The 21,676-nt window shown below is 39.4% G+C and overlaps 1 protein-coding gene across 4 annotated transcripts in view; it reads left to right on the plus strand.

Annotated features, from left to right (window-relative positions):
* The window catches only part of SH3PXD2A (SH3 and PX domains 2A), a 320,633-nt gene that overhangs the window by 128,918 nt on the left and 170,039 nt on the right, over positions 1–21,676 (plus strand). For 3 of the 4 annotated variants that reach the window (XM_060768325.2, XM_060768323.2, XM_060768324.2), the window contains exon 5: positions 5,713–5,804. In XM_060768325.2, coding sequence (XP_060624308.1) covers positions 5,713–5,804 — 92 coding nt within the window. Of the gene's footprint in view, positions 1–5,712; positions 5,805–17,109; positions 17,161–21,676 lie in introns of those variants that run through there. The other variant, XM_060768329.2, reaches the window with a different exon arrangement.

The following is a 21,676-nucleotide window of genomic DNA, read 5'->3' on the forward strand; positions in this document are numbered from 1 at the left end:
TTGCCCACTGGAATTCTGTGGGTGATTGCTCTCTTTGCAGGCTTGGCATTCTTGTTGTGTGAATTGAAATCTTCCAAAACCCGTCCATCTGAAGCAGCTTTGTTCTTTCATCTTAGCAGCTGTAGTCCATATAAAATAAAGAGCTTCTTCTTAGGTTTGTCATACTAGGGCATTTCATGGTTTTGATAGATTCCCCACTGCTGTAGACAAATTGATCTCCACTAAATGTGGGTGCAATGTGTCTTCCATAAGCTTTCTTATAACCCAGATTTGCCCAAATTTAATTCCCTTTATTTGCTCATCCTTAGGGATCTGGAGGCATGTTACTCTACCCATTCCTTTTCTTTACACACCCAAGATAGCGGTCTTTTACTTCTTCTTATGATTGTGTTTTTATTGGAAGGTCTGTTATTTTATTGCTTTCATTAGTTAGTGAAGTATTTCATTCTAATTATAAAATGTATTAATTTATTTGTATTTCATTGTTAGCTGCTTTGAACACTAATTTAATGGGGATGGGAGGTAACATACATTTAGTAAGTAAACAAATAGGTACCAAGAGGCTTGTTTCGACAGAGTAAAGCTCTCTAATCCCGTCTCCTGCTCCTTTGGGGAAACTGAAGTGGTGAGCTATGGTCGCAGTCTTCTTTTCTTCCACTCTGCCTTTGTTCTTATTAAAAACATTAAGTAAAAATCTGTTTTCCATTTCCTAAAAATAAGAGTGTACCCACAATAATAATGAGTGAGACATAGATCAGACAACATTTTCTTTCTTCCCTTTTGCGCCTCTTCCTTATTTTTTTTTCTACCTGAGACAGTGTAGTGACACCATCAATAACATGTTTTCCAATATAGGTTGAACATCCTTCTTCTGTAATTCCAAAATTCAAAATAGTCCTTATATATATATATATATATATATATATATATATTTACTCTATTAGTATCCCGCCTTTCTCTACCCTGAAGGGGACTCAAGATGGCCTTATATATGGCAACAATTCAATACCTTTGAACAACAAACAATTAAAATACATTTAAGTTAAAATTTAAAAATTAAAATTAAAATGCACATTAGAACATATAAACATTACAAACACTAAATTGTCCACATGAATGTCTGAGACAGTGACAACTTTGCTTTGTGATGTTTCAGTGGACATAAACTTTGTTTCAGTGCATAAACATATTAAAATATAGCACAAAATTACCTTCAGGCAATGTGTATATGATGTATTAGAAACATACATGAATTTCACATTTAGATTTGAGTGCTCTCATCAAGATATTCCATTATCTATGTATATGTGAGTATAGGTATTTGAAAATTCAAATAAATCGGAAATTCAAAATAGTTCTCAGCCCAAGTGTTTTGAATAAGACTACTCATCCTGAATTCTGGATAAATAAAGAGGTGACGCTTTGACTCCCTAGCGAAATTACTAGGAAAATAAAAGGGGGATTGAAATATATTTAACTAAGAAAATGATCCCATAGCACTTTGTCCTCCAAGCACTTTACATTTCTTTAGGTCTGCTCGTATGCCCTTCCACAAACACCACTATCACCTTTTCATTCATATCCCAGCATTACTTCCAATTTTAATTTTATATTTGGCCTTCCCACTGTTTTTAATTGTGTGTTGTCTTATTGATAATGTTGTATATTTTATTGTCTATGTTTTTTATTTTAATTGCTTGTATTGTTGTTTATTGCTTGTATTATTGTATTTGGGCTCGGCCTCATGTAAGCCGCACCGAGTCCCGAGTCCCTTGGGGAGATGGTAGTGGGGTACAAATAAAGTGTTGTTGTTATTATTATTATTATTATTATTATTATTAAGAAAATGTAATGCAGAAGAAAAGGGAATTCTCAAAAAACAATCAATTCCCAAATCACTAAACAGTTGGAATTCAGCCTGTGATTGGGTCTAATGATCAGGGTATTCTGGATGTTGGGAGTGACAATGAGGTTCATGTGTCTAATGATGAGGTTGCTCTAGATACAAAGAATGACAATGTGATTCATGTTCAAAGTGACTCTTCTGATGAGAATGTTCCTGAAGGGTTTAGGGACGATGGTCTGTTCCCTAGGCCTGAATTGCTACTAGAGAATTCCCAAGGCTTTGAGCTTGAGAAAGTCTCGGCGCCTGGTCCAGCTGCAGAAATTAATGAGCCAGTAAATAGGGGAGGTGCTTTCAGTCAGCAAAGAAAAACAAACCAGGCTCTCAGACGCTCTGCCAGATTGCAGAGAGACTGATAGCAGATTCAAGGATGAGAAGAAACCCATTCCTGGCCGCTTGAGATATAGAGTAGAATTAGGGGATAAAAGTGTCAAGTACAGAATCTGTAGCCAGACGAAACAACATTGGAATTGAGTCAAGATCTCGTCCCAGATCCCTGGAAGCCTTGCCCTGGATAGATTCCTGTATTAAATGCCTTGTCATTTTCATGTTGAAGTGCCTTGTTTGGTTCATGCTCAAGTTCTTTGGTGTTTTGCCTTGGAAGTGCCAGTATTTGTTTTCATGAACTCTGATGGACTAATTTCCTGGATTATCTGTTCCTATCTATCTTTTCTACCTATTCGGATTTATCTATTTTTGTGGATTGCTTTTTATTGCTACTGCTTTTAATTATCTTCAATAAACTGCTTGCATTTTACTCAGCTGTGTGGTGTTTGAAGTCAGAGGGTTTCCTGGCCTGGAGTACAACATAAACAGTGGCACTGAAGCACATGGAGCTAGCACATCTCTCTCTCTCAAATGCCAGCTTTGCAAAAAGACATGTGATCTGCTTTCTTTTTCTGATTGGCTCTGGCAAGACTAGGGGAGGGACTCACACGTGGCTGCTCTTCTCTCGTGGCAGCTGATTCAGCCGAAGACCAGCCTTGTTATTGCTGGTCTCTGACTTCCTCTGCCCGCCCTGTTTCCAGGGATTCAGCTGCCAAATCCTACGAATCTGGAAGACCCCTAGTATATAGTTTTACAAGGTCTTGAGCCTTATCTGCCAGAGAATGCTGATGCCTCACCAAATTACAAATCCCAGGATTGCATAGCATTGAGCTAAGGCAATTGAATTAGAGATGTGGTCTCTCAAAGAGGAGCTCCAGGTGCAGCTCCTGAAGCACCTTCCCCTTTTGCTATAGGTCAGCACTAAAATTACTGTATGACGTAAAGCACCCCCTGAATTTTGTCATTTAGCCAAAAAAGGTGAGCCGTAAATATGGTGTGTGTGTATCTCCTTCCTCTGTTAAAAACTGAATTTGAAACATGATTAGGCATGAATGTGGCTAGCATGTGCAGCAGAAAAGATTCCTTTTTAGGCCGTTGTTTACAAGGAGACAACTTACTACTCTATTGCTATAATATAGCTCTTACTATGTTGCAGAGAGAGAGAAAAAGTATGTTGACTTATTTAATGTCTGGAAATATTCCAAGAATGCATTTGTGGTCCAAATGCCTGAAATGACTATTTAAAAGCAAAACCCACAGAACACCCCATGGCATAGTTAGTGGTCAATTTGTACCTCTGTATAGTCACAAATTTGCCTATATAGAGGCACAAAATGGCCTCTAACTATGCTGTGGGGGTTCTGTGTGTTTTGCTTTCAATTTAATGATAAGAAATGAGCTGTAAATGTATACCTGTCCTCCTCTATCTGCAGGTTGGGCAAAATGGAGTACTTCCTAGACTGCCAAACAAGTTTGCTATACACAGCACAATATTTCTTGACTTATGATTTTTAAAAAATCCTCTTTCCCCAGTGAAGAAGTTAATGGGCTTTGAAAGATCGCATGATGTATTTTGCACTTTTTGAGCCATTAAAAATGCCAACAAAATGTGTGCTTTTGATCTTGTGTGACTATTTGTTTTCTTATATAAACGCTATCCTTGAGAAATTGGAATGAAATATTTCTAACATTTTTAATGGCCATATTTCCAAATATAGTCCTGACATTTTGGACAAAATAATGATCAAAGCATATGGCTCAGCCTTTAACCAAGCCCCCAAATGATAATGCAGTACAGTACAGTGCTTTTTGGAACAAGGAAAGTATCAATCTAAAGTAAATTAATTGGAGGTATTGTGAAGAACAAAAGACGTTTTGTCTTATTTTCAGCTACATTGAATTAAAGTTACAACCGGTAATTTCTAAGTCAATTACAAAGGAAATGAGATTATAAAGTCAAAGGAAGTGATTTAAATTTCTAGTGGTGCAAGTACAGAACACTTTTGATCCAAAGCAATTGATCTTGTTTCTTTTTAAATACGGAGCATGAGTTCCTTGTAATAGAAAGATCAACTTTATTTCTTTTATAACACCTAAACATAGTTTTAGAAGGTCTTTCCACAGAGTTGTCACTTCCTTCTTTAAAATACTTCACATAGTTTAAAGTATTATTATAATAATTATAATTATTATGTTTATTTATACCCTGCTTTTTCTCTCCACAAAGCAAACTCGAAGCAGCTGATCTCATTTAGAGGAGACCATTGAATCAGTAGAACTTATGTATTTGTTTGTTTACCAAATTCTCATTGATTCAATTGGTATATTCTAGGTGGAAGCAACAGTGGATTTAGACCATAAAATGTTAAGTTCATTTGCTTTGTCATTTTCTTTACTCACTTTTGTTTCTCACATGTTATACAAAGAAATACTCACAACTTAAGTGTCATCACTTAAATGTGGAATTTGGAAATCATATTTTTGAACTATAGTTAACAGTAGCCATTCTCCCTAGGGGCCTGAGTGAGAGTCTGAGTGAGAGAGGATCTACCCTAGCAAACCTTTTGTATTGTTACCCCAATACCCCCATGCATATGGGATATATTGAGCATGGTGATCAGATCATGATATGAATAAACATAACAGTTTAAATAATGTACCAGTAAGGCCTTCTCGCGGACCACCCTGAGAATTTTGGAGGGGGGCTGCAGCCCCTCAAGCCCTCCCCCCCCCCCCCCGGCTACATGCCTGCCTATAATGGAAACTGGCTTGACCTTGAAGAGTTGGGGTGGTGATGGCTAACAGAGTTCTGGCATGGGCTGGTCCATGAAGTCATGAAGAATCAGAAACAACTGAACCAATAAACAACAGGTTGAATCTATGCCTGTCTCTAGCCCATGCAGGTCACTCCGCCTTGTGACGTGTTTTCCACATGTTTTCCACACCATTCTCACATTTTGCCCCCCCCCCCCAAGAAAGCATAGCTCTGTATTCAATCTACCCTTAACCCTAAGAAACATTCAGCTCAACAGGACACTGAAGAATGTGTGTCCCTCTAGAGTTGGCATGGGCAGGAAACCAGCTGTAAGAGATTGTAGGAATTGAAGTCCAGAACATCTGGAGGGCCGAAGTTTGCCCATGCCTGTTTTAGATTATTTTGGACTATCAGTATCATCATCTCTCAATATTGATTTTGTTGGTTAAGTTTGATTAGACTTGTTATCAGAGAACATCTAGAGAGCCACAGGTTGCTTCTTCCATCCCAACAAGATGGCAGGCTGTATCTTAAATGCACAGATGCTAAATTCAGCTGAATCTAAGTTGTGTCTTTACTTAATGTTCTGGGCAATCCTGTTTGCAAATTCTTTCCCCTCTCCACTTTACTAGTATCTTTGAATAATATATATAATGATGATACTATTTTCATCCTTGTTACTACATATCTTTGTTTCTTTAATATTTTTCTTTTTTGTACATAACAGGCATTGGTGAGGCTTCCCCCTCACATATCTCAGTGTGATGAAGTCTTTCAGTTCTTTGAGACCAGACCAGAAGACCTAAATCCTCCAAAAGAGTGAGTTCCACTATTACTTTCCATTGTTATGCTACTGCAATCTGGCTACTGAGGAAAAAACTAAAGGTCATATTTTATTGTATCCAGAGGATAGGAGGAGTATAGTTCCTTTATTTAAACGAGTCTGTAATTGGGCAGTTTGGCATCTGTTTAATCACAGGTCGGAAAGAAATTGTTTTGCTTCATTGGTTTGCTGGATTGTGTTCTTCCATGGAATCATTAAAGCCATCAACGAATTAGCTTTATCAGCTGAGGGAAATCCTGCCAGATAAATATCAACTCTTAATTACCTTCCACTAAACCAAATGTACTCAAGCTCAAAGACAATTTGCAAGACTTTGATTGTTACCCATGTCGAGTATAATTTCCAAAGAACATAAGGAGGGAAGCAGAAAGAAAAAGCAATCTCAGGGAAAAAGCATATTCTACTGGAGAAAGAGGTGATGCATATACCTTGTTATTCTGAAATCCTGTCAGAAATACATTGTATGTGTTACTTGTAGCTGTTATTTGTAGTTTGACATCAGGCCTCACAGCTGATGGCCTCATACCCAACTTTTCAGACAGCCACTTCCCTTTTGCTCATCTTCTAGCTGTAGAAACAAATAGAGTCCTAGTTCCATATCTTGCTCCTTTCTTTGTCTCTAGGCTGAGAGCAATATTGATTGCTGATTTCTTTGTCCTCATGGATAGCCTATAAGCCCATGGATATAATCATCCATGGCTTGAAAAAAAGGTTTTAAAAATCCAAACACCAAACCTTGTTTTTGTTCTTTTGTATGAGACACTATTCTGTTTTGTAATTAAGATTAGATTAAGGTCTGTTTAACATGGATAGAACCAGAGATAGGAAGAAATAGAAACTTTTTCATCATCTCTGACAGCTTTGAATTATGTTTGAGCTATGCGATTTATCAACTCTACTCATTGCTTGTTGATACTCTCCTCCAGAAGACACCAGTAACATGAACACAAGTAGGATTATTTGCCATTCAAATATTATATGGCATGTAAGATTGGATGGTTCAGTTTTTTGTGTGCTTTCAAGTAATTTATGACTTATGGAAACCTAAGGTGATATATCACAGTGTTTTCTGAGCCGTTAAAAAACAGCAGTCCTTTTACATATAAATATTTCAGGGTATATATGGTTTTAAATGTGCCCCCAATACACTCGGTAATTTAAAGCCCAGACCTTTTTGATTGCTCTGTTTACTTGAATCAGAACCATACTCTGATCCCAATTTCCAGTTCTCCTTTGCAGAATGAAGACAAACTGGTTGTTAATTTAGAGTACGCTGGGAATTGTGTTGCCCCCCATTGTAGCTCCCCATTATCTCCCAGTCTCTAACAAAATATGCTCCGTACAAACTTTTAGATTTTTTCCAATATGCTTTGCAGTGACAAAAATGCCATATCAGGGAGACGCACCCCTACAGCACCATCCTCCATCTGGTCTCCACAATGGTTGCAATAGGAAGATGATAGAGAATAGTGGAAGTAGACGCGAAAGCAGATGGAGATTGGTGGATAAGGGAGCAGTGGTAGCAATGTCTGCAGGTCTTTGAAATGACCATCTAAACCTCAGCTTGTGCTAATGTCTGGATTAGATGAAATAATAAATTATGAAAAGAAAAAATATGGCATACAGTAGAGCAGTGGTTTGCAACCTTTGGGCCTCCAGGTGTTTTGGACTTCAACTCCCAGAAATCTCAGCCAGCTTACCAGCTGTTAGGAACTGTGGGAGCTGAAGTCCAAAACATCTGGAGGTCCAAAGGTTGGGAACCACCACGTAGAGGAAGAGGTGGCTGCTTTAAGGTCCTTAGGTATCTACATACATCTAAAACAGTCTCTCTAAACCAGTGGTTCTCAACCTTTGGGTTCCCAGATGTTTTGGCCTTCAACTCCCAGAAATCCTAGTTGTAGGCCAAAACATCTGGGGACCAACAGTTGACAACCAGTGCTCTAAACCATTGAATGTTAATTCAAGAAAAGATCTGGATAGTCTTTCTGTTATTTTCTGAATCTTCATTTCTTTTAATATAAGTTAGTGCCTTTCAGAGTCTTTAAATAGTAGCCATAATCAAAAGATAAAACTCCACAAGTCAATGGTAGATAATCACTTCGTAACGGGCAATGAGTATATCCAAAAGCTGCTTGGTTGAGTTACCACCATACAATTCATCTTTCAACCTGTCTGCGCTGATGGTCTTTGATGCACTCTGCCCCCAGAAATGCAAACAGGAGATCAAATAACCTTGTGTTTTGACTCAAAATGACAGGCAGCTTATCGAATTATCAAAGCTTGCGATTTGAGTGAAATTTCACAGATAACCCTAGACCTGGTTTTCAGAATGGGCTCAGCTGAGCTCCTGTTCTTAAAAAGGAAATGCTATTATCGCTGTGATCATGTCAGTGAAAGAATGGTTCTCAGCGACTGAAAGATCAGCCACAGAAGTGGACAAGGACATCAACCTAAAAGCATAGGACACTGACTGGGGGAGGGGAAAGCCAAGAATCAACTGTTCCATCAAGGTTACTAAGGAATAGGATGGGAAGACAGAATATTTACTAGGACTATGTGAAATATGTTCAGCATTCCTAAAGCATTTTAAAAGATGATGCAACTGTAGTCATAACTGCAGCAGATACTTTCACTGCTTCTTGTCTTGTAATATCAATTGGAGTATAGGTCATTTGGAACAAACCACGTACCCACGATAAACTCACATGGTCTTTAAGCCTGGGCATAAGTTCAAAGTTTATTGAGCAAACATTTGGTCTGTAGTGATGCTTCATTGAACTGAGATCAGGCTTCATGCCTTCCTGTTTCTGTCAGTGGTAATTATACCACTACAACAGGTCTGCACAACTTGTGGCCCTCCAGAAGTTTGAAACTCCTAACCAGTTTGTACAATAATCAGCAATTGTAGGAGCTGAAATCCAAAACACATGGAGGCTACAGGCCTTCACTAAAACAGGTCTTCACTATAACAAGAGTTTCATGGTAAGAACAAAACATTCATTTTAACATGAGTCTAGGTGGATTGCTATCCACTTCCTTGGATACATGGGATATTATTTTAGAGCTTCTGATATATATGCTCAGTGCACAAGGTTTGGGTAAGAGTCTCAAATTTTACCCCAGGGATCTGTGGAAGTAGATGGTTCATGTTGAAATGAATTTGAAGTATGCCACAAGATCTTTTCTGGGGCAGACTAACATGGAGGTCTACATGTGTATGTCTTCATGTTGCCTGTTGACTTATGGGGACCCCATACATTTTGTAGGGTGCTCTTAGGCAAGGAATACTCAGAAGTTGTCTTGCCAGTTTCTTCCTCTGTGATATAGCCTGTAGCACCTGGAATCTGCTGACTGTCCCTATCCAAGTTCTACATAGAAGTTGCCCTGCCTAAATTTCAAGATCCAATGGAATCCAGTACTTTTAGAGCAGTGGTTCTCAACTTTCGTAATGCTGCAGCCCTTTAATACAGTTCCTCATGTTGTGGTGACCCCCAACCACAAAATTATTTTAGTTGCTACTTCATAACTGTAATTTTGCAACTGTTATGAATCGTAATGTAATATTGGATATGCAGGATATATTTTCATTCACTGGACCAAATTTGGCACAAATACCCAATACGCCCAAATTTGAATACTGGTGGGGTTGGGGGTGGGTGATTTTGTTATTTGGGAGTTGTAGTTGCTGGGATTTATAGTTAACCTACAATCAAAGAGCATTCTGAACTCTACCAACGATGGAATTGAACCAAACTTGGCACACAGAACTCCCATGATCAACAGAAAATACTGTAAAGGTTTGGCGGGCATTGACCTTGAGTTTTGGAGTTGTAGTTCACCTACATCCAGACAACACTGTGGACTCAAACAATGATGGATCTGGACCAAACTTGGTTTTTAAGTCCATCAGAAATATGGTCTTTGGTGATCCCTCTGACATCCCCTCGTGACCCCCTCAGGGGTCCCAATCCCCAGGTTGAGAAAGCCATTACCACTTTGAAAATTCTCATTGAGTCTCCTGTGGAAAGACAAATCAGTGTATAAATAAACAGAATAATAGTAATATAGTTTCATTGAAACATTCTGGCCGAACTACAAAAGGAAAACAACATACGTATCCCACATTCAAGAGGTTTCAGCACAATCTGACTTCAATGTATTGCGGCAAACCTCAGGATATTATATATGTCCAATTGCATTTGATTTTAATTAAAGACTGAAAAATCATCAAGAAACCACTGGAACTACTTGCTGGCAATCTGACCTACTTATTACTTAACAAAAGAAATTATAGCCTTAAAGTAAGAATCAAAAGCAATTGAACTATGGAGGGGAATTTAATGTTTAGAAGTGGACTAGGGGAGAGTACTAGAAATTTTAAGATTCTTAAAAGACAAGCCTATTGAAGGACAAACACAGCTGTGTAGATTATATTTTAGATGAAAATTGGACATTTCATCACATAGCAAGTTAAATTCCACTCTACAGAAGTTCAGAATTCAGTGCCAATTAATTTAATAGGCCTTATTTAAAAGGAAATAAAATCCCACCTGTATTTATCTTTCCTCCTTTTTCCTTCTCTCCCAACTTTCCTCCTTCTTTGTGAATTGGATCAAAAACATGGTCACCTGCATCAATTCACAATTCTATGCATCTGCACAGTATAATTAAATGTAGTTTGACACCACTTTAACTGCCATAACCCAAAGCTATAGAATACTGGGAGTTGCAGTTTTACAAAGTCTTTTGCTTTCTCTGCCAAAAAGTGCTGGTACCCCACAAAACAACAAATCCCAATATGTATACAACTTAAATATAGGCTGAAAGATGAGGAAGCCATAGCAATTCTACAAGCACATATATATCTGTTATACATCTGTAATCTTGGCATATTGTCACTCCCTCTTTTCTGATTTTCCTCACTCCTCCTTTGTATGGCTCTTTTTAAAGCACATGTATATATACATGCACATTGGGTTAAACTGCTGAGCTGCTGAACTTGCTGACCGAAAGGTCGCAGGTTCGAATCTGAGGAGCAGTGTGAGCTCCCGCAGTTAGCCCCAGCTTCTGCAAATCTAGCAGTTCAAAAACATGCAAATGTGAGTAGATCAATAGGTATTGCTCTGGTGGAAAGGTAACGCTGCTCCATGCAGTCATGCTAGTCACATGACCTTGGAGATGTCTATGGACAACGCTGCCTCTCTGGCTTAGAAATGGAGATGAGCACCAACCCTCAGAGTCAGACATGACTGGACGTAATGTCAGGAGAAGACCTTTACTTTTACAATATTTACACACACAATATGAGTGAAATGCTTGTGAGCCATAGTTAAAAACCAATTAAATGTCTGTGAATTTCTCACAAAGATAACATTCTTGCCATCATACTCTATTAGAGATGGGGAGAATATTCCAAAATATTTGAAAAATGATAAACAAACAAACGGCCACGTGTTTCTTGAATGTCAGAAAATCCTGATGAGAATTTTCTCAGTTCAGGGAGTAATCCACATAAAATTTGCATCTGGTTGTTTTGTGCAGGAAGCACTGTTTCTGCACATTACAAACATGTGTGAATTTTCCATAAATTGTGTCTCAAAACGCGAATAGTCTTCAAAAATGCATATTTTTTGAAGACTTTCTTGCAGTAAGAAGGAAATTGCTCAAAGTATTTGTTTCTTGGTTCAAGAAGAATCTGCCACATCAGAGCCATGTTCCTCTAATTATGTACCTCTAAAACACTAATCCAGATTAAAATTTCCAAATTGAGTATACATAAAACATGAAGCACTATATGATTTCTCCTTGTCTCTTTACCATTCTTGAGACACTTGTGGAGATTGATTGAAGGGTAGATAATGAAGGGAATCATGCATCTGCTTGAAATAAGATTCATTTTGCACATTTTGGGAAATGAATGTGCAGTTGGAGATGCAGACACTTGCATGCAGAGACGTGTCTTTCTGAGTGAGGCCTCTTTTTTTCCTGCTGACACTGCATGGTGGGAATATCACAGCTCCTCTCTGGTGCACTTCCTTCTTACTGCCTAGAAACATAAAGAGAAAAGCTTTCATTGTTTTCTCATGAATTACATCACACAGATTAAGCCTCTGTTGTTCAGTGGTGATGCAAATATCATTGTAACTTGTGTCTTCTCAGAAGAGTAGTAGAGGCAAAGAAACATATAGATCATGGAATGAAGATACATGTTGGGTCTCACATGTAAAGAGGCTGTTTTTCTCAGCCCCTCTTGAGGCAGAACAACATTTGGTTTAACCTTAAGAATCCTGCTCAAGAAAAAGCATTGTAACTTCAAGAAATCCAACCACTCTGTGGTCTCTGAATTCAATAAGAAGTTAGCATGTGGTTAAAAAATAATGTCTTAAAAGAAATGGGGAATTAATCTTGAGGCTCTGGGGATACAGTTCTTGCCCTATCCCATTAGAGATTTTTTTTTTTAAAAAAAAAACAGTTTGGTGAAGACGACTTTATGGTATTGGCAGAGTATGGCGAACAGACTCCTTTGCTAGTTTGAGCTTTTGCTTTTCAGGATGAAGGGGAGGAAGGAAATGGTTTTCTAGCTTCATTTTTGGGATAAATCTCCAGGTCTCCCAATGTGTTTTTCTCATTGCTTGAATAGTTATTCCATTTTCATTACTGTGCATGTGTGTATTGCGGGGAGGAAGTATTTGGGGAGGAATCTGTGGGAATGGATAGCAAATACACTCTAACACAGGCATGGGCAAACTTTGGCCCTCCAGGTGTTTTGGATTTCAATTTCCACAATTCCTAACAGCTAGTGTGTTGTTAGGAATTGTGGGAGTTGAAGTCCAAAACGCCTGGAGGGCTGAAGTTTGCCCATACCTGCTCTAACCTCTGACTATGTATGTTCTTTGGTGGTGCTCATGAGATATTTAAGATGCATTTGAAACATGTTCCATATTATGAGTGAGAGGAATTGCTAAAACATTTTGGGGTTTCTTTATTTTATGGATTATTGTACCACTGGTGTTTTGTAAGCTTCTCCTTTTGACAGCATGACCTTTATCAATCAAACAGTGTATCTGCTCTGTGCCATCACATCTGTTTCATACTACTTAATGTTTCCTGGTTCCACCCTACAAAATCATGAAATTTGTCATTTAATGAAAGGTGGTGTCCAAGCCCTAACTACTTGATTCCTCTAGCACAGTGGTTCTCAACCTGTGGGTCTCCAGGTGTTTTGGCCTACAACTCCCAGAAATTCCAGACAGTTTACCAGGCATTAGGATTTCAAGGAGTCAAAGACCAAAACAACTGGAGACTCACAGGTTGAAGACCACTGTTCTAGCAACTATTTATGTACTCAGCTATAGTCTACTGTCATTCTCCTTTCTTTCCTTAAGTTGCCCACCAATATCATGAACAAAACCACTCATTTATTTCTTGATTAGCCACGGTCTTGGAGGGAATGGCACACAGGCTATGGAAAGCAAGGAGATGTTGTTGCGCTGTGTTTTCAAGTTGTTTCTGACTTATGGTTACTCTACAATGAACCTCTCATAAAGTTGTCATGTTAAGATGTATTCAGAGGGGGTTTCCCTTTGCCTCCCTCTGAGAATGTAACTTGCCTTACGTCCCCTTGGTGGGTTTCCAGGACCAATTGGGGATTTGAACCCTGGTCTTTAGAGTCATACACAGTGACTCTAAACCACTACAGCATGCTGCCTCTCATTTTACAGTTCTTGTATACTTCAAGGAAAGACCATAGAGGTCGAACAGAAAAGGGTTCTAGCATTCTAGGTTCCTAGCAACAGACAGCCTGAGCACAGAACACATACCGTGGTGGTTTCGAGCAGGGAGTGGAAACAGCAAACATGCTCCTCACTAGATATTGCTCAAAGTATAATATTTGATTTGTGTATATTTTTAACTTTTTTAATTTTTTTGATTTCTAAGTTAGTTTAAGACAAATATGGAATCCCTATATTAAACTTGCCCCTGGCTTTCAAGGAATGTGAAGTCAAGATTCCCCTCCTTTCCTTTCCCACTTTCCCATGACCTTGGATGGGAGCTTGAAATTATTATTTTTGCGAGGGTCTTTGTGGGGCAAAGTTTTTTTAAAATACTGTGCTATATGTGTTTAATGATCTCCATATGGATTTGTGGGCACAGGAATTAATACATAATAGCTTCCAATGACATAACATGGAAATACAACTCCTACAGTGCTAGCGTGTAGACATTAAAGGGTTATTAATAAAAAATGAACACTTTAAATAGAAAAACAAGCTTAGCAGCACAGACTTGGCTTCTTGCCCATCACTGAATGGCAGCAGGGAAAGAGAGGATTGAGAAATTGGGTCTTTACTTGGTGCATGAAAACGAATACCTTTTGTACCATCCGGTGCTTAATTTTTCATGTGGGATGTCTGGTGCTTTTCAAGTTTTCAGCCAGGGTATAAGCTTAATGATGGTAGTTGGGACTGAGGCAGCATATTTAGCCAAGCCCTGAACACTCGGGTTGAGAGGTTCAAGGGAAATTGTGACATTTTAATCTAAAGCATTAATGTTTGGTTTGGCAGAACCTTTGAAAAGGTTAGATCTTAACTTGTCAGAAAGCAAAATGTGCTTTGTTTCTAAGCGAGCCAGGAAAATAACAGTGTGCGCCCCATTTTAACATGACCTAAAAGAAGGTTGCATCTGGTCGGTAAAAAAACTGGTGCTTTTGTAACTTTCAGCCAATAATAACAACAATGCAATATGTACACTAATAATATATGGAGGCAAAAACACTTTGACTTTCAAAACTGGGCTTTTCCCCACCCAATAGCATCAAGCCTGAATTTGATGCTTTCTGGTTTGGTCGTCTTGTTTTAGGCATCAGCAGACTAAACTGGGACAGAGACAATTTCTTCTACCCTACTACTTTTTCAGGGATGGGCTCAGCATTGTAGACCTCTGACAATGTCACCCAATCTGGGAGATACCATGTTGTTGTAAGAGTTATTGCTAATTTTGAAGCACGACATCGGTGTCCAGAGGAGTCACTATTGTCTGACCGGGTTAGTCCTTATTACTATTTGCTTCAGACAAAACAATTATCTTGTCATAGTTGTAGAGCTAACCAAATTGTGTATGTGGGGAAAAATCTGTCTCTCACTACTATGGCCATGGTATTTATTATTATTTATTTACCACACTTGTACCCTGCTCTTCTCACCCCAAAGGGGACTCAGGGTGGTCTCACAAAGGCAACAATTAAACATCACATATACATATACATATTGGTAAAATAAACAATTGTATTAAAACCAACCCAGTTAAAACATAAACATTAAAACATCAATTAAAACCACAAACTCCAGGTCATATTCCAGGTACCAAATGTGAAAAAAGATGGAACATAAACATTTAAACAACATTTTTAACTCTAGTGCACAAAACCCATGGAAGCAGGAATTCCAACCTTTACATCTGGAAGATACTTGAGAAGTGGCCACTAGGATGCTATACAGGGGAAGACTAGATTGCTTTGCTATATTGTATTAAAAACCCACAGGACTTGTGTTCTTATTTCTATTCCCATAGTATAAACAGGACCACCTCTGGGTACAGAGGGGTGGAATGACTTGCTTTAGATAGCATTGTGGTAACTGAAAAAGCTATGTTGGAATGGTGTAGCTAAATATTAGAAGTGGTGGGCATAGTAAGGATGGCAAGAGCATTTGGGCTCCATATCAGCAAAACATATTCAACCGGGACCAGACTGAGCCCTTGTGCTGTGGTTTAGCATAGGATATGGAACTCCTCCACACACTGACTGTTAAGTCCTAATTTTTTAGTTGCCTAGATTGTCATGAATGCATGACTCAGTTAAGAAAATCCTGGAATGGGATTACTGTACATCATACGTACATCAAAAATAATTGCCACCAGCTAAGAAGGGGTGTGTGCATGTTTGAGAGGGGGGGGGGGGCTGGTGGTGCAGCAGGTTAAACCGCTGAGCTGAACTTGCTGACCAAAAGGTTGGCGGTTTGAATATGGGGAGTGAGATGAGCTCCTGCTGTTAGGCCCAGCTTCTGCTAACCTAGTTCGAAAGTTCACAAACATGCAAACGTGAGTAGATCAATAAGTACCGCTTCTGCGGGAAGGTAACAGTGCTCCATGCAGTCATGCTGGCTGCATGACCTTGGAAGTGTCTATGGACAATGCTGGCTCTTAGGCTTAGAAATGAAGATGAGCACTACCCCCAAGAGTCGGACACGACTGGACTTAATGTCAAGGGAAATCTTTACCTATACCTTAAGAAGGTGGGGAGAAAAAACTTCCAAGGTATTTCTGGACAGGCAACAATTCTTGCCAACACTGGGAACCACCCAGAGTCCCCTCCGGGGTGGAGAAGGGCGGTACACAAATACTGCAAATAAATAAATAAATAAATAAATAAATTCTGTTTAAAAAGAGTCTTTATGTGTACAAGAAACAGAATATAGAAAACTTGTTTTGAACAAAAATTTCCAAATCTCCAGTTAGTGGATTCTGAGAGATGTAGTTAAAAAAATGTTTCCAAGCTCTGGTATATGCATGAATCACTTGAATTTGGCAAGTTGTACTTGGTGCTTATGGGAGTTTAGCCTTCAGAACCAGAGGCAGTTTCCTTTATAAAATCATGTTGAACCCACGGGAATAAGATTAATTGTGCCAATTCTTTCCCTTTCTGGAACCAGAAAAATATTCCCAGAGATTGTTTAAAATATAATAATGCTGGGAGGGGAAAAGGAGACTGATGTGGCTCTGCAGCTGTAATGAACATAACAAAAATAACATGCAGCTTTTTAAAGAGCCATCTTCTTTCTAACAGCCTCGGTGCAATGGGGAATCATAAATGTTGTCCTTATAGCCTGCCATTGAGAGAGCACAGGCAGGCAAGCAATGGCAACATGAGAGAAATAGACCTGCCCCAGTTCTGAATGCAGAACTTGCCAAAGACAAGAACAGAACTTGGTGAGTCTTGCTAGTTTATATTCACTGGCTGTGTGGTCCCCATCTTGGAATTACTTATTACTTACTCAAGCCCCAGTGCTCTTCCCTTCTGTTCATCCGTTATCATAGGCTTCCAATGAGGTCTTATGCAAATCTTTCCCCCATGCTAAGAAGCACCAGTGGGTGTGAGTAAGAGATGATGCATGCATGTTGGCTTTGTTCTCTGTGAGCTGGGATGCACGGCCCACCTCCCATGACTTTAGACAAACACAAATAGCTGCTTTGTGTATTTTGCATAAGCTAAACAGCACAGCGCTTCCCCGCTGCTCCTTTAACGAAGGAACACTTCCATGCATTAACCCTCATGTAAGTAAATCTGTTGGGCTCACCTTCTGCCTTATGGTAACTTTTGTGTGTTGGGTTGACACCAGCACTTTGTGGGAATTGAGGGGGTTGTCTGCAGTCAGCACGTTGAAGCAGATGTAGAAATGCTTAGTTTCGTTCTTTTAAACTTTCTCATTGTACTTGCAGCCGAATTCTGCAGCAAATGTTTCTCTCTAACTGCTTTCAATCACTTTTTCAGCTTTAGAAAAAGAGATGAAATGATCTCTGGTGTTCCGTTTCCTGCCTTACATGGGTATATTTCAGGATGCAAACAGTGAAGAACTTATAATTAATTCTGGCAATGAAACAGCACAATCAAGCACATTGCTATGCAGAAACAAGCCCCATTGAGTCCAATGATATCCTAAATGCCCCCATAGGTTATAACTTGGAGATGTCACTTTTAGGGACTATACTACCAGAATCCAAAACTATTATGCTTACCCTGGCTGAAGGATCCTGGGGATGGTAGCCCAGAAAACCATTACTAAGTCATTTTGTGGCCTCAGGTTCCAGAATGCATAGATTTGCACAGTTCATTCGTTTACCATTAGGTTTGCCAGCTGAGTCACTTATGAGCTGTTGAAAATCTGACACCCCCTCCTCAAGTCTTGTAGTTAATTATTCACCTAAGGCAAATCATTTCTTCCAGGTAATTAGCATTTCTCCAGGTAGCCTGCGGCAAATAGCATGTCGCAAGGAAGTATTCAAATGAGGAAAATAGCTAATTAAAGTTTGCATTCACAAGGGTTCCATACCCTTTAAACCAGCATTTCTCAACCTTCCTAATGCTGCGACCCCTTATGTTGTGGTGACCCCCAACCACAAAATTATTTTTGTTGCTACTTCATAATTGTAATTTTGCTACTGTTATGCATAATAATATAAATATCTGATATGCAAGATATATTTTCATTCACTGAACCAAATTTGACACAAATATGTGATATGGCCAAATTTGAATACTGGTGGGGTTGGGGATTGATTTTGTCATTTGGGAATTGTATTTGCTGGAATTTATAGTTCACCTAAATCAAAGAGAACTCCATCAATGATAGAATTGAACCAAACTTGGCACACTGAACTCCCATGACCAACATAAAATACTAGAAGGGTTTTGGAGTTGTAGTTCACCTACATCCATAGATTACAAACATTGATGGATCTGGACCAAACTTGTCATGAATACACAATATGCCCAAATGTGAACACTATTGGAGTTTGGGTAAAACAGACCTTTACATCTGGAGGTTGTAGTTGCTGGGATTTATAGTTCACCTACAATCAAAGAGCATTCTGAACCCAGCCCACAATGGATCTGCACCAAACATGACACACTACTTACACGGCCAACATTGAATACTGGTGGGGTTGGGGGGGGGGGCAACCAATCAGAGCAAAAGGAGGGCTTTTGGTGGGAGGATTTGCTGTCTGTTTCCAAAAAGGAAGAAAAGGGCAGGCAAAGATTTTCATCCTTCTCTGCCAAAGGAGTTCCTAACACCATCAGAAATATATGTTTTCTGATGGTCTTTGGTGACCCCTCTGAAATCCCTTCGTGACCTACCCCAGGGGTCCCAACTCCCAGGCTGAGAAATACAGCTTTAAACATTATAAACTCAGCCTTTTGAGGAATAACAGGATTCCCAAACTCACCCACTGCAGGAATATGTATGCCTACATTTATATGTATGAACAAACTGGAGTGCCTGTTTCTAATGACTTCATTTTTTAAAATTTGATATATGAACAACTTGCCAATTGATTCTTATTTACCTCTTTCTCTTTTCAAGCATATTTAGAAGCAGCACAGCTCTAGGCAGGCCCGTAGCCAGGATTTCGTTTCGGGAGGGGGGGGTGAATTTTTTTCAGGGGGGGGGGCTGAGTTTCGGGGGGGGGGGCTGAGTTTCGGGGGGGGGGGGCTGAGTCTGAGTGAAAGAGGGTCTAGCCTAGCAAACCTTTTGTATCATTACCCCAATACCCCCATGCATATGGGATATATTGAGTATGGTGATCAGATCATGATCTGAATAAACATAACAGTTTAAATAATGCACCATTAAGGCCTTTTCGCGAACCACCATGAAAATTTCGGGGGGGGGGGGGGAGGGCTGAAGCCCTCCGAGCCACCCCCCCCCCCCCCCCCCAGCTACATGCCTGGCTCTAGGCAATTGCTTTTAGCAGAGCTGTTTTACTCTAGATGAAGCTCAAGAATGTCTTCAAGATTTGGAGATGATGGAACCATAAAATCATAGAATAATGGAGTTGGAAGAGACCTCGTGGGCCAGGAAAGTTGTGTTCAAAGCACCCCTTACAGATGGCCATCCAGCCTTTAAAATCCTCCAAAAAAGGTGGAAGCTCCTTCTTTGGAGGCTTTTAAGCAGAGGATGGATGTGCCCATAAATCTAGGCACATAAGAAAACAAACATAAAATGGCATGAGGACTAAACACTGTCCTAATGGCAGATGGCAAAGTCCCCAGAAGAAGGCATAATCATTGTATGTCAGTTCTACAGAGTTAGTAATCCAATTCTGTTGCAGGGTGTGTTTGTGTCTGCACAGGAGGAGAAAACTCTGCTTTAAAAAAAACAAGGATTTCTCATCATAGAATCTTGGTTTACATCCACTGGCAGAAACAGTTCCCAAAAACAGAAAGAGGAAGAGCAAATTCCTACTTCTTCAGAGCAATGAGAAAATCCTGTTGAGGGCATGTAAGCACTGCATGAGTGAATCCTCTATTCCACTCATAAAACAGCTACTGCTTCTATTAGTAGAAAAGCACAATTGGTTTCAGGCCGCTGCAGTTATGAAAGCAAGAACAAAGCACATGTTCCTGGATACTGGGACATACTTTTCTAGATGGATAAAAGACTACATGTGACTGGAAGCCTATTAGGGATTAAATCACATGGATTCATGATAATAAAAACCCCAGAATCACATGAACCCCATTAATAGAAAAACTATGGGATTTTTTTCTGCTTAGGACGTAACAAGCCTTGGGCATATATCTGTTCTAAAGATATCCCAGAACAGCCAATCCTAGTATTCTAGTGGATTATAAGTAGTTTTTAAGCAGGGAGATGAGTAGATACGACTATCCTTCTTTATGCCATAGGGAACAAAATGTTCAACTGAACAGCCATGTGATTATGGGTCTCGTAATAACAAGAATGCTTGTGATTTAGAGCAAACAAGATTTTCATTCTCCACATGAGTCACACAGAAGATTTAGTCTCATGTGGAATGGGTTGCAAAACATTTATTGGGAGGATTATGCAGGTAATGTCTGAGCCTTGTCCAAACAAACAGTCACTCTTCTCCCACCTGGTGCATTCAAACTGAATAGGATAATGACTCACTTTGCCTTCAATCAGGATGGGCAATCTTCAGGGAAGATAGGATTGTAGTAGCTTCAAACATATGAGGGGTACTGAGTTGGAGAACACTAGGGTAGTGATTCATCCAGTCAGTGCCAGGGATATGCAGATGTTTGTGTATTTATTTAATTTAAAACCTGTCATTCTCCCGCAACTGGTATGTGGAACACTATATGTGGACAAAGCATGAACAGTTAATGTTAACCCCTGCTTCTTAACATAAGCATTGCATTATTTACTTAAACTTTATTTTTATTCCCAACCCATCTCTAGTTGGGCAGGAAAATCCCATTTCATTGGCTCTTCCACCTGATAGTATTGTGTGGATTAATCTCTTTATGAGCCAAGGCTAACTCTTCCTTCTAGTAAAGGGAAACAATGAGAAAGGAGGGAACTCTAGCTCAGGAAATGGATATCCTGCCAGAAATATTATTAAAGATTTCTTTTAAGGTTTCTTTAACTTCACAAAATTATATGTTATTCTTGTACAAGCTGCTGCCTCTGGATGTGTTAAAACTGTAGCTCTCATTTTAGGGGATGATGGTTTATAAGCCAATACAGTTGGAGGGTATCAGGTTGGTCTTGGGACAATGCATATTTTAAAGCTTTTATGTATGCTCCCAAAAAGCTAGATATTTTTTAAAAAATCAAAAGAAACCTGTAATTATCAAGCAAAATCTATATTAATTGTAAGCTTATGGTGACCTTGAATATTCTGTTGCAAAAGAATAGCCCAGTTAGCTTAGATCTTAATGGAATGAAACATACAAGAAAACAGGGCAGAGACTACTTAAGACCATCCTGTAAGTGACAAAGTTGTCACATTTTTCAGCAATGAGACTTTTTTTTGTGTCAGGAGCAACTTGAGAAACTGCAAGTTGCTTCTGGTGTGAGAGAATTGGCTGTCTACAAGGACGTTGCCTGGGGGACACCTGGATGTTTTGATATTTTACCATCCTTGTAGGAGGCTTCTCTCATGTCCCCGTATGGGGAGGTGAAGCTGACAGAGGGAGCTCATCTTTACTCTCTCCGGATTAGAGCCTCCAACCTGTCAGTCTTCAGTCCTGCCAGCACAAGGGTTTAACCCATTGTGCCACCGGGGGCTCTTAGTAATGAGACTG

This window comes from Anolis sagrei, chromosome 3 (assembly GCF_037176765.1).
Source record: "Anolis sagrei isolate rAnoSag1 chromosome 3, rAnoSag1.mat, whole genome shotgun sequence".
NCBI lineage: Eukaryota > Metazoa > Chordata > Lepidosauria > Squamata > Dactyloidae > Anolis > Anolis sagrei.